This window comes from Ovis canadensis, chromosome 17, assembly GCF_042477335.2.
Source record: "Ovis canadensis isolate MfBH-ARS-UI-01 breed Bighorn chromosome 17, ARS-UI_OviCan_v2, whole genome shotgun sequence".
Taxonomy (NCBI): Eukaryota; Metazoa; Chordata; class Mammalia; order Artiodactyla; family Bovidae; genus Ovis; species Ovis canadensis.
The window spans coordinates 73,956,970-73,970,540 of NC_091261.1; the positions used below are offsets into that span (position 1 = coordinate 73,956,970).

The following is a 13,571-nucleotide window of genomic DNA, read 5'->3' on the forward strand; positions in this document are numbered from 1 at the left end:
CAGAGCACCTGGCCTGCCTCTTGAGAAATCTGTATGCAGGTCAGGAAGCAATAGTTAGAACTGGACATGGAACAGACTGGTTCTGAATAGGAAAAGGAGTACATCAAGGCTGTATATTGTCACCCTGCCTATTTAACAGAGTACATCATGAGAAACACTGGGCTGGATGAAGCACAAGCTGGAATCAAGATTGCTGGGAGAAATATCAATAACCTCAGATATGCAGATGACACCACACTTATGGCAAAAAGCAAAGAAGAACAAAGAGCCTCTTGGTGAAAGTGAAAGAGAAGAGTGAAAAAGTTGGCTTAAAGCTCAACATTCAGAAAACTAAGATCATGGCTTCTGGCCCCATCACTTCATGGGAAATAGATGGGGAAACAGTGGAAACAGTGGCAGACTAACAAAGGTCTAGTCAAGGCTATGGTTTTTCCGTGGTCACGTATGGACGTGAGAGTTGGACTATAAAGAAAGCTGAGCACCAAAGAATTGATGCTTTTGAACTGTGGTGTTGGAGAAAACTCTTGAGAGTCCCTTGGGCTGCAAGGAGATCCAACCAGTCCATCCTAAAGGAGATCAGTCCTGGGTGTTCACTGGAAGGACTGATGCTGAAGCTGAAACTCCAATATTTTGACCACCTGATGTGAAGAACCAGCTCATTGGAAAAGCCCCTGATGCTGGGAAAGATTGAAGGCAGGAGGAGAAGGGGACGACACAGGATGAGATGGTTGGATGGCATCATCGACTCAGTGGACATGAATTTGAGTACACTCTGGGAGTTGGTGATAGACAGGGAGGTCTGGCGTCCTGCAGTCCATGGGGTCGCAAAGAGTCAGACACGACTGAGTGACGGAACTCAACTGAACCTAGTATTTACATTGTACTAGATAGAAGTAATCTAGAGATGATTTAAAACATATGCAAGGGACTACCCTGGTGGTCCAGCGGTTAGGACTCTATACTTTCACTGCCAAAGGCTGGGTTCAGTCCCTGGTTGGGGAACTAAGATTACACAAGCCATGTGGAGCAGCCAAAAAAAGTATACACAAGGATGTGCATTATATATATATATGTTTTTAGGTTCTTTTCTATTATGGGCTATTATAAGATGCTGAGTACAGTTCCCTGTGCTAGACAGTAAGTTCTTTGTTACATGTTGATGTTCTGAGAATCTTGCTGAATTCTTCTCTTGGAACTTCTATGCAGTTTAACTTCTAATCCTTAGTTGCTCAGTTGTGTCCAACTCTGCCATCCCATGGACTGTAGCCCATTGGGCACCTCTGTCCATGGGTTTCCGAGGCAAGAATATTGGAATGGGTTGCCATTCCCTTCTCCGGGGGATATTCCCAACCTAGCGACTGAACCTGGGTCTCCCATACCTCAGGCAGATTCTCTAATCCTTAAAACTTATTTTCTCTGTCTTGCTGAGCTGGCCAGCACCTCCGCATAGTGTGGGAAGGCAGTGACTTGAGTCTTTGTTCTCCTGACTTTATCAGCCCTCGGGTTGGTTTGTGGTGGATTGCAGTTGAAACCTCTGTAATAGACATAGCTGCCTGTCGTCCCAGTTTGCTGAGAGCTTATTTTTATTCAGTTGTAAAAGGGGGCTGCCTCACACGGCCCTGTCCCAGCTGTCACCTCTGAGCCTCCATCCCCTCCTGGCTTGGTTATGGGTGGGGGTAGCCCTGGACTGTCCCTCCATCTCCCGGGCTGCACTTGGCAACAGCTACCTAATTGAATCTGCTGCGTGGCCAGCGGTGGGTTTTCATTTTATTGGAATTTTAAATTGCTTTGTTTCTTCCGTATTTTATTAGTGTCAGTGGAAGCAGCTGTACCTGCAGGAATACTCGTGGGGCTGGTGGCTCCCGCCTTTGGGGTCCGGGGTGATGGGTGGGAGTCGGGTGAGGAGGGGTGGGCACCAGGGAGAAGAGCTGCTCCAGGACCTTCTTGGGTTCACCACCCCTTGGATGCTTTCCCTTTTAAGTCGCAAGAGACAGGCTGGGGAACCCGTGGTCCCTCTGCAGGCTGTGTGGGGAAAGGGCTCCCAGCCTCTGGGGGAGATAGGGCAGGTAGAGGGTTTGCGTCTGCTGCCAAGCTCTGGGGGTTCTTGCCTTTTCTTCTCATTCCCACATCACAGTGGAGGAAACTGCGACCCCCAAGAGGGCCACTTGCTCGCCTAAGACCACATGCACATCCCCTTCAGGGCTAGCCAGGATTTGACCCCCAGACCATCAGGTCTCAGAGCCTATGCCCTGGGGGATCAGGGGGACAAGGGTGGGGCGGTCACTATACCCGCATCTACAGAGGAAAGGCCACACCCCTCCCCCAAGGTCCCACAGAGCGAGCGAGCGAGCGCCCTCTCCCAGGGAAGCTGCCTGGGGCGGTGGGGTGGGGGTGGACCTCCCCACCTTGGACCACAGATCCCTGAGTAAGGCCCCCATCCCCATCCCCTGTACCAGCCAAGCCCCCGTGCTGCCACCAGGGGCCCTCTGCCTAGCCCATGCTCTCAGGGGAGCATGACTCAAAGTTTCTGTTATCAAAACCGTGATGAGAAAGTCAAATATTCATTAGGGGGATGGTCCCCAGGTGGGCGGGTCCTGTTTGGGCCCCTGCCCAGCTGGGAGCAGCCCCGGGTCTCAGGACTGAGGTAGGAAAGGGGAATGGACTTTCCCTCCCCGCCTCACTCCCCGCCACCCCTTTCTTTTCTCCAGGTCACTTTGGTCAGCTGGATCAGCCTACAGCAGCCAGCCGCCCGGGCTCCTGGACACGTGGCTGCCCGTGGCCCCCAGGTCCTCCACCTGCCAGATCTCAGGTCCCAGGGGTGAACTGCAGCCGTTTCTGGTTCACTGGCACGTTCGGGGAGCTTGTAGAGGTCAGTTCTGGGCAGCCCTGTGCAGACAGGCTGCTCTGATGCCATCACCCAGGAAGAAGCGGGAGGGGGGCTCAGACCTGGCTATGTCTTTTCCCCACTGGGTTTCTGACATCATCGTCATCAAAGGAGATGGCTTCTTAGGTGCTCTGGCCCCTCGCTTCACAGAAGGGAGCATTCCAGCCCCGAGACCAATGGGCTCACCCAGGGTCACGCTGCATGTGGCCCAGTCAAGACCTCTGTCCCTTAGTGAGAAACAGCACAGCCCGAGGTCTGGTCATGAGGCTCAGGGCCAGCACTTCCTGTCTGGGTTCTGCCTGGGGGAAGGGGGGGGCACCACGGGGACAAGTCGGTCAGCCTAGGCCTGGGTGCTCGGGAGTCTTGTCCAGGCCTTGACTGGGCAGCAGGGCACCAATTCAATTTGCTTATCTCCCATCCTGCTGCTCTCTTTCCCGTGCTCTTCAATTACAGGCAGAGTCAGCGACTCTTCCAGTAAGTGCAAAGGTGTCAAAGGGTCTGAGCAGGCAGGGCAAGTGGGACATCTTTGATGGCCCTTCCACATTCTCGTGGGGCTTCCCAGGTGGCGCTAGTGGTAAAGAACCCACTTGCCAATGCAGGAGACATAAGAGATGTGGGTTCGATCCCTGGGTTGGGAAGATCCCCTGGAGGAGGGATAGGCTACCCACTCCAGTATTCTTGGGCTTCCCTGGTGGCTCAGACGGTAAAGGAATCCGCCTGCAATGCTGGAGACCTGGGTTCCATCCCTGGGTTGGGAAGATCCCCTGCAGGAGGGCATGGTTGCAGCGGTTGCTGCTAAGTCAGTTCAGTGGTATCCGACTCTGTGCGACCCCACAGACGGCAGCCCACCAGGCTCCCCCAGCCCCCTCCAGTATTCTTGCCTGGAGAATCCCATGGACAGAGGAGCCTGGCAGGTTATGGTCTATAGGGTCACAAAGAATCGGACAGGACTGAAGCGACTGAGCATGCACCACCATATTCTCTGATTCTGGCCTTACAGCAGGGAGGACCAGTGTGGGTCACCACGCCCAGCACTTGCCTCCAGCCTGCTGGCAGCAGAGGGCAAGCAGGAAACCCTGGCACCTGGACAGAGGTTAAAATGCACAGACCGTCTGAGCCAGCAAGCCCGTCCTGGAATATTACTTTTGCCCAGATATACATGCATGGCCGAAGGTGGTGCTCACTGCAGCCCTGTGTGGAAGAGCAAGAGGCTAGAAGCAGCCTACCTGTCCACCCGTGGAGAGACGGGGAAAGGCGTTACGTTCACCTGCACGACAGAATACAGCGAGCGCACGCTTCCCGTAAGGTGGGGAGTGATCTCCAAGCTACATCAGGAAGGAGAAAAAGCGAGGCGCTGAGAAGCATCGGGCCGTGCATGTTGACATAAAAGGTATCTGCTGTCTCTCCTACATGCCTGCATTTTTCAGGAAGGTATTTAAGAAACTGCTAATGCTGGTTTCCTCTGGGAAGGGGAGTTATTTTTCACTGTAAATTCTTATGCTTTCTGAATTATATGCCACGGACAATCTATTCAGTGAAGTATCTAATTTTATAAGAGAGAATGTGTTCTCCCTGGAGGCTGTGTAAAGGAGGGAAGAGGGGCTGTGCATGAAAAACATTTTTCCTTGAAACCGAAAGCCCTTCCAGATTATCTGTCATTGTTCTGTTTTTGATGAGGCAGACAAATATTTCCCTAAACCCCTATCTCGGAAAGAACACCATCCGAGGACCTTCAGTTCTGAGGATGTTTTGATGTAACATCTTATGTTCTGCCCCCCACCCTCCCCCCACTCACCTTGTCTTTCTGGAAATACCCTCCGGAGGCAAGTAATCAAAACTGAACCAGCATAGGACCTAATCAAAATATATAAGAAAAGGGAAGGAAAAGGCCATAATGGTTGACAAAAAAAAACCCCAAAACCCAACACTTTGCATCAGAAAAAAATGTGGCCACAGAAGAGAAGGAGGTTATGGCTCAAAATTTCATTGTGAAGCAAACAATGTAGTAAGCAAGTGTTTCTCTAAGGCAAAAATGCAGAGAGTAGGCTAAAAAGAAACTTACGAAAGGAGAAATGGAATGAGCACAGGGAGAAAGGTGGCACAGAAAACAGGAGGAAGAGCGGGCAAAAGGCAAGGGAGACGGTTCGGAAGGCATTAATTAGAAGAGGGCACATAGGCAAGACGCACGAAAGGAGGAGGCTGAAGTAAAGGAACACACGCCTGGGAGCTGCCTGTCGAAGGGCACAGACTCCAGGAAAAGAGACTCTGAAGGGTCAACCCAAGACACAGGCTGGGAGAGGCACGGCATGAAAGAAGTGGAAAGATCAAGATGAAACCTAAAGGAGGAAGAAGCAGGCTTCAGCTTCTCCATGGTAACACCCAACAGCCGAAAAGAACAGAACAAGGTCTACGAAAAAAACCTCAAGGAAACAGAGTGACCCAGGAATGATTTCTTTGCTCATTCAAGTAGAAAGCTCCAGACCGTGCTGAACGCGTGGGGATTCCAGGAGTGTGGTTCACAGGAGGCCTTAAGCTGTGGACTAGAGGGCAACTTCAGATGATGAGAACGTAAGGCAAGAGAGCTGCTGGCGAGCACAGCCCCTGGTTACCTAGGAGCCTGCGATGGAAAGGCCTGTGGTGATGCAACCAGACGCTAACATCACAAGCCCCTGGGAGGAAGGTAATGGTATCAATAAGGAGGGAGAGAGGGGATCAGAAGTATAAATACATACACAGGTGTCCTCATTTTTAATAGCTGGGATCAAAAGATATTTAAAGCTGAAGTCAGTTAATAGAGGTTTAAAAGGATGACGTGAGCACTGAGAAAATGCTAGAGGGAGAAGAAGGATATACATCAATTTCATCATTTGGTTCATTTTAGGGGAGATGGAATAGACGCCGTGTCAAAGAGATAGAAAATTAGGGAATGGTTTAGCACTGCACCACTGGAAAAAGGATGCCAGCCTTTCCTATGATTATTAGGTACACAGAGAACTTAGATCACACAGGGAAAGACTTTCCAAAGCAATTAAAACAAAACACAGCATGACTGAACTGATACCAGGCATCTGTTGCGTCAATAAATGTAAATGGGCTAAACTCTCCTATTAAATATTTTTTAAAAGGCATTCAGATTGGATCACAAAGCTTAATTCAACTCTATATTATATGAGTCACAGCTAAACAAAGTAATTCAGAAAGGTTGAAATAAAAGGACTGGCAAAGGCTTCAAGAAAAAACTGTGAATTAAAAAAGCATCTTAATATGAGGTTACCAACTTAATAGATAAAATTGAATCCAGGCCAAAAAGTATTAAATACAGCCAAGAAGGATGCAATTCACTATGAAGATTTAAGGTACTAATATCTGTGCACTAAATAGCATTGCATCACCATTTGTAAGGCCAAAGCCTTAGGAGCCACAAGAGGTAGACGGGCACACATCAGCAGTAGGCATCTAATCCATTTCTCTATCATGACAGGCAAGTACAGTACACAAGACCTAATTAACGGGGCCATCCCCAAGAAAAAGAAATGCAAAAAAGGCAAAACGGCTGTCTGAGGAGGCCTTACAAATAGCTGAGAAAAGAAGAGAAGCAAAAGGCAAAGGAGAAGAGGAAAGATATAGCCATTTGAATGCAGAGTTCCAAAGAATAGCAAGGAGAGATAAGAAAGCCTACCTCAGGGATCAGTGCAAAGAAATAGAGGAAATCAATAGAATGGGAAAGACTAGAGATCTCTTCAAGAAAATCAGAGACACCAAGGGAACATTTCATGCAAAGATGGGCATAATAAAGGACAGAAATGGTATGGACCTAACAGAAGCAGAAGATACTAACAAGAGGTGGCAAGAATACACAGAAGAACTCTACATAAAAGATCTCAATGACCCAGATAGCCACGAAGGTGTGATCACTCACCTAGACATCCTGGAATGTGAAGTCAGGTGGGCCTTAAGAAGAATCTCTACGAACAAAGCTAGTGGAGGTGATGGAATTCCAGCTGAGCTATTTCCAGTCCTAAAAGATGATGCTGTGAAAGTGCTGCACTCAATATGCCAGCAAATTTGGAAAACTCAGCAGTGGCCAGAGAACTGGAAAAGGTCAGTTTTCATTCCAATCCCAAGGAAAGGCAATGCCAAAGAATGTTCAAACTACTGCACAACTGTACTCATCTCACATGCTAGCAAAGTAATGCTCAAAATTCTCCAAGAAGGCTCCAAAAGTATGTCAACCGAGAACTTCAGATGTTCAAGCTGGATTTAGAAAAGGCAGAGGAACCAGAGATCACATTGCCAATATCTGCTGGATCATCGAAAAAGCAAGAGAGTGCCAGGAAAACATCTACTTCTGCTTTATTGAGTATGCTAAAGCCTTTGTGTGGATCACAACAAACTGTGGAAATTTCTTCAAGAGATGGGAATACCAGACCACCTTATCTGCCTCCTGAGAACTCTGTATGCAGGTCAAGAAGCAATAGAACCGGACATGGAACAACAGACTGGTTCCAAATCGGGAAAGAAGTACGTCAAGGCTGTATATTGTCACCCTGCTTATTTAACGTCTATGCACAGTATATCATCTGAAATGGCGGGCTGGATGAAGCACAAGCTGGAATCAAGATTGCCAGGAGAAATATCAATAACCTCAGTTATGCAGATGACACCATTCTTATGGCAGAAAGTGAAGAGGAACTAAAAAGCCTCTTGATGAAAGTAGAAGAGGAGAGTGAAAAAGTTGGCTTAAAGCTCAACATTCAGATAACGAAGATCATGGCATCCAGTCCCATCACTTCATGGGAAATAGATGGGGAAACAATGAAAACAGTGATAGACTTTCTTTTCTTGGGCTCCAAAATCACTGCAGATGGTGACTGCAGCCATGAAATTAAAAGATTCTTGCTCCTTGGAAGAGAAGCTATGACAAAGCTAGACAATATATTAAAAAGAGACATTACTTTGCCAATTAATGTCCCTCTAGTCAAAGCTATGGTTTTTCCAGTAGTCATGCATGCATGTGAGAGTTGGACTATAAAGAAAGCTGAGCGCTGAAGAATTGATGCTTTTGAACTGTGGTGTTGGAGAAGACTCTTGAGAGTCCCTTTGACTGCAAGGAGATCAAACCAGTCAACTGTAAAGGAAATCAGTCCTGAATATTCATTGGAAGGACGGATGCTGAAAGTCCAATACTTTGGCCACCTGATGCGAAGAACCAACTCATTGGAAAAGACCCTGATGCTGGGAAAGATTGAAGGTGGGAGGAGAAGGGGACACCAGAGGATGAGATGGTTGGATGGCATCACCGACTAGATGAGTTTGAGCAGGCTCTGGGAGTTGGTGATGGACAGGGAAGCCTGGCATGCTGCAGTCCATGGGGTTGCAAAGAGTCGGACACAACTGAGTGACTGAACTGAAGTGAATTAATGGGGTAGATATAATTGGTAAATACTAAACTCTGAGCCCTGAAAAAAAGCCACATCTTTTCAAATTCCCATAAAAATTCATAAAACTCACAAAAAAACCCAGAGATCATATGGCAAAGAAAACGTCACTGAAATCCAAAAAAGTAGAAATCTTAGTATTATCTGATTATAATGCAATAGAACTAGAAATAACAAAACACAAAAGCACCTACTACCTGGACTCATAGATGGAACTCAGATGAGCTTGAAGCCAAAGAAGAAATCAAAGCCAAAATTCTGTGGCCCCATGGACTGTAGCCTGCCAGGCTCCTCTGTCCATGGGATTATCCAGGCAAGAATACTGGAGTGGGTAGCCATTCCCTCCTCCAGGGATCTTCCCAACCCAGGGATCAAACCCGAGTCTATGGTGCCTCCTGCACTGGCAGGTGAATTCTTTATGCACTAGGGCCATCTGGGAAGCCCACAGTATATTTAGAAAGTACTGATAAAAATACATGTTAGAACCTATAGGATACATCTAAAGCAGTGCTCAGAGAATTCATAGGCTTAATTTTCCTTTTTTTCTTGTTTAGCAGTATAAAGATCTAAGCCTCTCAAAAATTTTTTTAAAAAGCAAAGCAAGAGCATTTTAATAAAGACAAATGCATAAATTAATGAATTAGAAACCAGAAAAGGGTAATTACTAATAAATGGATCCTAAAGATGTTTCATTTTGGAAAGGAGGGGGGTAGACAACCTCGTTAGCTAACTAACCTAATCAAAAAGGGGGAGCACAAAATACGCAGTATCAGAAACAAGGGTAACATAATCATTCAAAATAATTTATTTTCTGAAGCCTCAGGCAAATAAATTTTAAAACCTGGATAAAATGGGTACTTTTCTAGAGAAACATAATTTACCAAATTCATTCAAGAACATTGAAATCAATCATTACGGAAGGAATGGTGAACATCTCAGTGCTACCCAGACCTCCAACGACCCTCCCCACCACGTCCCCACCAAATAAATGCTCTGGCCTAGACTGCTTCATGGAGGATCAACCAATCTTTAAAGAACAGATAACCCATTTCTACTTATGATGTTATAAAGGCGAAGAAGGAGGAAAGCCTCCACTGTCTTTGTGAAGCAAGTGTTAACACTGATGGTAAAACCCAACAAAAACTGTTCCCCAGAAAGAAAACTAAAGACTAATGTCACTGATGAAACTGAAGTACAACTATTAAATAGAAAGCCCAACCCCATGGAATATTACAAAGAAATATTTCTCATGACCAAGTGGGAACCAACCAGGAAGGCAAGGTTGGTTCATTACTAAGAAATCTGTATTATTATTCATATTAAGAGAACAAGGGAGGAAAAAACCAACATATGATCAGTTTCACAGACATTGAGAAGTTCAAATTCCATTCTTGATTTTTAAAATTCTTAATACAACAGGAATAGGTAGACACTTAAGTATCTGCCCCTAGACCAGTATTTTGTGTTATGAGGAAATCCTAGAAGCGTCTGTTAGAGACAAAGCAAGAATGTCTGTTGTCATCACTATTATTTTTTATTGTTCCAGGGACAGTAGGCAACATTAATAAGACAAAGAAATCAAGGTATAAAACTTGCAAAGTAGGAGGTCAAATTACTGCTTACGAATGATTTGATAGTATAACTGGAAAACTTGAGAGACTAAATTGAAAAAGCTTTATAAGCAACAAAATTCAGTAAGGTGGCAGGAGTTAATAGCCTTTATTTAAACACTTATGGAAGAAAAGATTAGCCAAGAAAGGTTAATGTTCCAGAGGCAGGAAACTTTAAAAACATGCAAAGGTCTAAATGAAGAAAGTACTAACACGTTCCTGAAGAACATGGAAGAAAGTCTGAACAAACAGAAAGGTACAGATCACGTTATTGGAGGGAAAGACATCATAAAAGTGTCATTTCTTCCTAAATTAATTTATAAATTGCATGCAATCCCAGTGAAAACCCAAACAGGATTTTGTTCTTACCTAGATAAGTTGATTCTGTGGTCCAGACAGAAAACTAATAGAACCAAGGAATTTTTGCATAAGAGAATGATGAATAACAAGCAGGAAGCACCACCAAATATTAAAATGTTATACACAAGCTGTGATGTGGATGAACCCTGAAAACGCTGTGCAGAGGGCAAGAAGCCAGTCACAAGGGGCCGCATACTGTATGAGTCCCTTCCCAATAAAGGCCGAGAGAGAGGAATCTGTAGAGAACGGAAGATGAAGGAGTGGGTTAAAGGGATTGCTTCTGAGCTCACAGGAATGCTCTAAAATGGACTGGGGTGATGGATGCAAACTTCTAAGTATACTAAGCCACTGAGTGGCACACTCAGATGGGTGGATTGTATGGTACGTGAATAGTATCTCAACAAAGCCATTGCAACTTTTAAGATGTATTATACTGCTACAATAATTAAACCAGCATTGCACTGATATTTGAATATACTTGTATCCATACCCCAACTTTGCACCAGATGAACACCAAACATATCCGAGATTATATATTTTAAAAATTAAACCAGAGAACTAGAAGAAACCCTGGGGAAGCTCCCTCTCATTTTTTTTTTTATCAGCCTCAGCATGAGAAAGGACATTAAGTATGACACAAAATCCAAAGTCCATAAAAGGAAATACTGACAAATTTCACTTCACCAAAAAAAAAAAAAAAGTCCTCCATGACAGAATCGAAGACAAGACGACACTCTGGGGAAGCATCTGCAGTTCACAGAAGAGACAGAAGTCTAATTCCATCATATACAAAGAGCTCCTATAAATCAATAAGGACAAAACCCAGGGGGGAAGAAACAGATCAAGAGGATGAACAGATAAATCAAACCACACCCAGCAAAGTTACAAATGCACACACCTTTGACCCCGTGTTTCCTGTCGTAGAAATTTACGGTGTGGTTTTATTCACATCTTTGTGGCGCATACCCAGGGACAAAGTTTGTTGCTGTGCTGCTTGTAATGGCAGGTGGGGCATGGTTCTCCTTAGGGGACTGGCCTAGTAAACAAGGGATCATCGGCGCTATGAGAAACTATGTGCAAGAATGAGGAAGCTCTTCGGATGCTGACATGCAGAATGTGTTGCTAAATGAAAAAAGTGAGGCGTCGGACAGTGGATTACAACACTTGTAGACACACGTATTTGCTGGCATGTGCGTAACACATCTGGGGGAACAGACAGGAGTGGGGAGGAAGGCTTTGTCTCTCTACCCCTTTATTCCTTTGGAATCCTGGACGACATGAGTATATTACCATGTCTAAAGATGGTTGTTGTTCAGCGGCTCTCTTTGAGACCCCATGGACTGTAGCCCCCCAGGCTTCTCTGTCCATGGGATTCTCCAGGCAGGCACACTGGACTGGGTTGTCATTTCCTTCTCCAGAGGGATATTCCCAGACCCAGAAGTGAACCCATGTCTCCTGCATTGGCAGGTGGATTCTTTACCTCTGAGCCACCAGGGAAGCCCCTGTCTAAAGATAATTACATATCTAAAAAAGAATAAAGCAACAAGATAAACACAGTGATAAATGGTGACGGATCCTGTGCTATAGAGAACAGAAGGCAACAGGGAAGGGTGGGGACTGGGGACTGTGGTGAACTGGAGAGGAACACCCCTTTAAAGATGCAGGCTATGTTCTAACCAATAGCTGCGGCACAGGAGGAACACAGGCCTATGTTACCAGATTCTCTGATTCAAGACACACTGGATCCAGATTTATATGCACATCTCCCTACTTTTTTATATGTTTCTAAATACTTAAAAAATAATAAAAAACAACAACAAATCTATGGTGGTTAAGAATAAGAGATCAGAGGGCTTGGGACCCCTCTCCTGGATGGTAAAGGAGGACAGACCCTTGGAGGTTACCAAGTCTGCTCCCTAACTTGACCCATTAAAAAAACCAAGGTCCAGAGAGGGGAAAGGACATGTCCAAGACCACACGGCAATTCAAGCCCCAGGCTGGGATCCCATTCAGGACAACAGTTGACTTTTGAACGAGATGGGGGTTATCTTGAGCGTAATTTACAGTTGGCCCTCCGCATCCTCGGTGCCTCCACCAACTGCGGACCCTGGGGTACCGCAGTGTTCCCTACTGAAAAATACCCGTGTATAAGTGGACCCACACGGTTCAAACCTGCATTGTTTCAGGGTTAAGCCTGTTTGCTTTCCCGTGACGCTACTCTCTGCTGACACAGACAGACACGGCATGTGGCGGGCCATGGAGGAAGTGCTGGGGTTGGGGTCCTGGTGCTGGTAAGCGGCCAGAGGAGGCTGCTGGGGAGGAAGGTTGTGCCCGGTGGGTGTCAGCCAGGCAAAGGGAGTGGGTGCCACCGTCAGGGAGGGACCCCAGCCTCCCAAAGGCCTAGGAGGGCATAGAGCGTCCAGAGCAGGTTGGCGGCGGGGGACACGCTGGAAACGGGACGGCTTCCCCCGCCTGAGAGCTGCCCTGCCACGGCCTGAGGTGGGATGAGCTCAGTATGGCCCAGAGGACGCCAGCCCCGGGGGCCTGGAGCGGGCAGAGGAAGGGGTGGGGGCCAGGGCTGTGGGGAGGGCGCTTCACTCACACTTGCGCAGCTCCAGGCTCTTGGTCGGGCAGGCCAGGTGTTGGCCGGGGGCGTTCTGGGTCCTCTGCAGACAGGCCAGCATGGCTGAGCTGGGGGCCCGCAGCGGGGCGCACTCTGCGGCAGGGTCCCTGTGAGGAGGGGAGAGGATGTGCTGGTCACAAGGGCTGCTCCAGGCCTGCCTCCCAGCTCCCCGCCCGGCCCGACTCGTTGTGTGGGTCACCCCTGCTCTGAGGGGCTTTCCAGACGCCCCCAGGCGTGCTCTGACCCTCGCCCACTCCATGCTCTCTCAGCAGTTCCCCTCCATGTTCCTTCGGGTGGCGGTGGGCTCCATTCTCTCGTAGCCACCTGCCAACAAATCTGTACCAACCCCCCTCCCTCCCCCTCCCCCCTCCCCACCTTCAGCCTTGAGCTCATCAAGGGCACAGAACCCCCATCTGTAGGGTCATCTTGGGAAGCTATACAGAGGGGAGGGGTGTCTGGGAACTGCCCATGATACACGGGGTTCCCATTCATTGAAGTGTTGGTCTCCCCCTGGCCACCCCAGTCTGGAGACTTCTCACAGTACCCCTGGAAGGGTGAGATGTCCAGGGTGGGATCCCTGCGAGAACCGGGGGTGACCTGTGCTGAGCCTGAGACCAGGCCCGAAAGGCCACCAGGCCCCCTGACCAAGTCCCCGA

General features: G+C 47.3%; 1 protein-coding gene across 2 annotated transcripts in view; it reads right to left on the reverse strand.

Moving 5' to 3' along the window:
* FAM222A (family with sequence similarity 222 member A) overlaps positions 1–13,571 on the reverse strand; it is a 60,694-nt gene that overhangs the window by 16,166 nt on the left and 30,957 nt on the right. The window contains exon 2 of one of the 2 annotated variants that reach the window (XM_069558241.1): positions 12,895–13,022. The exons of the other annotated variant lie outside the window; for it this stretch is intronic. Coding sequence (XP_069414342.1) covers positions 12,895–12,976 — 82 coding nt within the window. The 5' untranslated portion in view covers positions 12,977–13,022. The remainder of the gene's footprint in view (positions 1–12,894; positions 13,023–13,571) is intronic. 2 annotated transcript variants of the gene reach the window in all.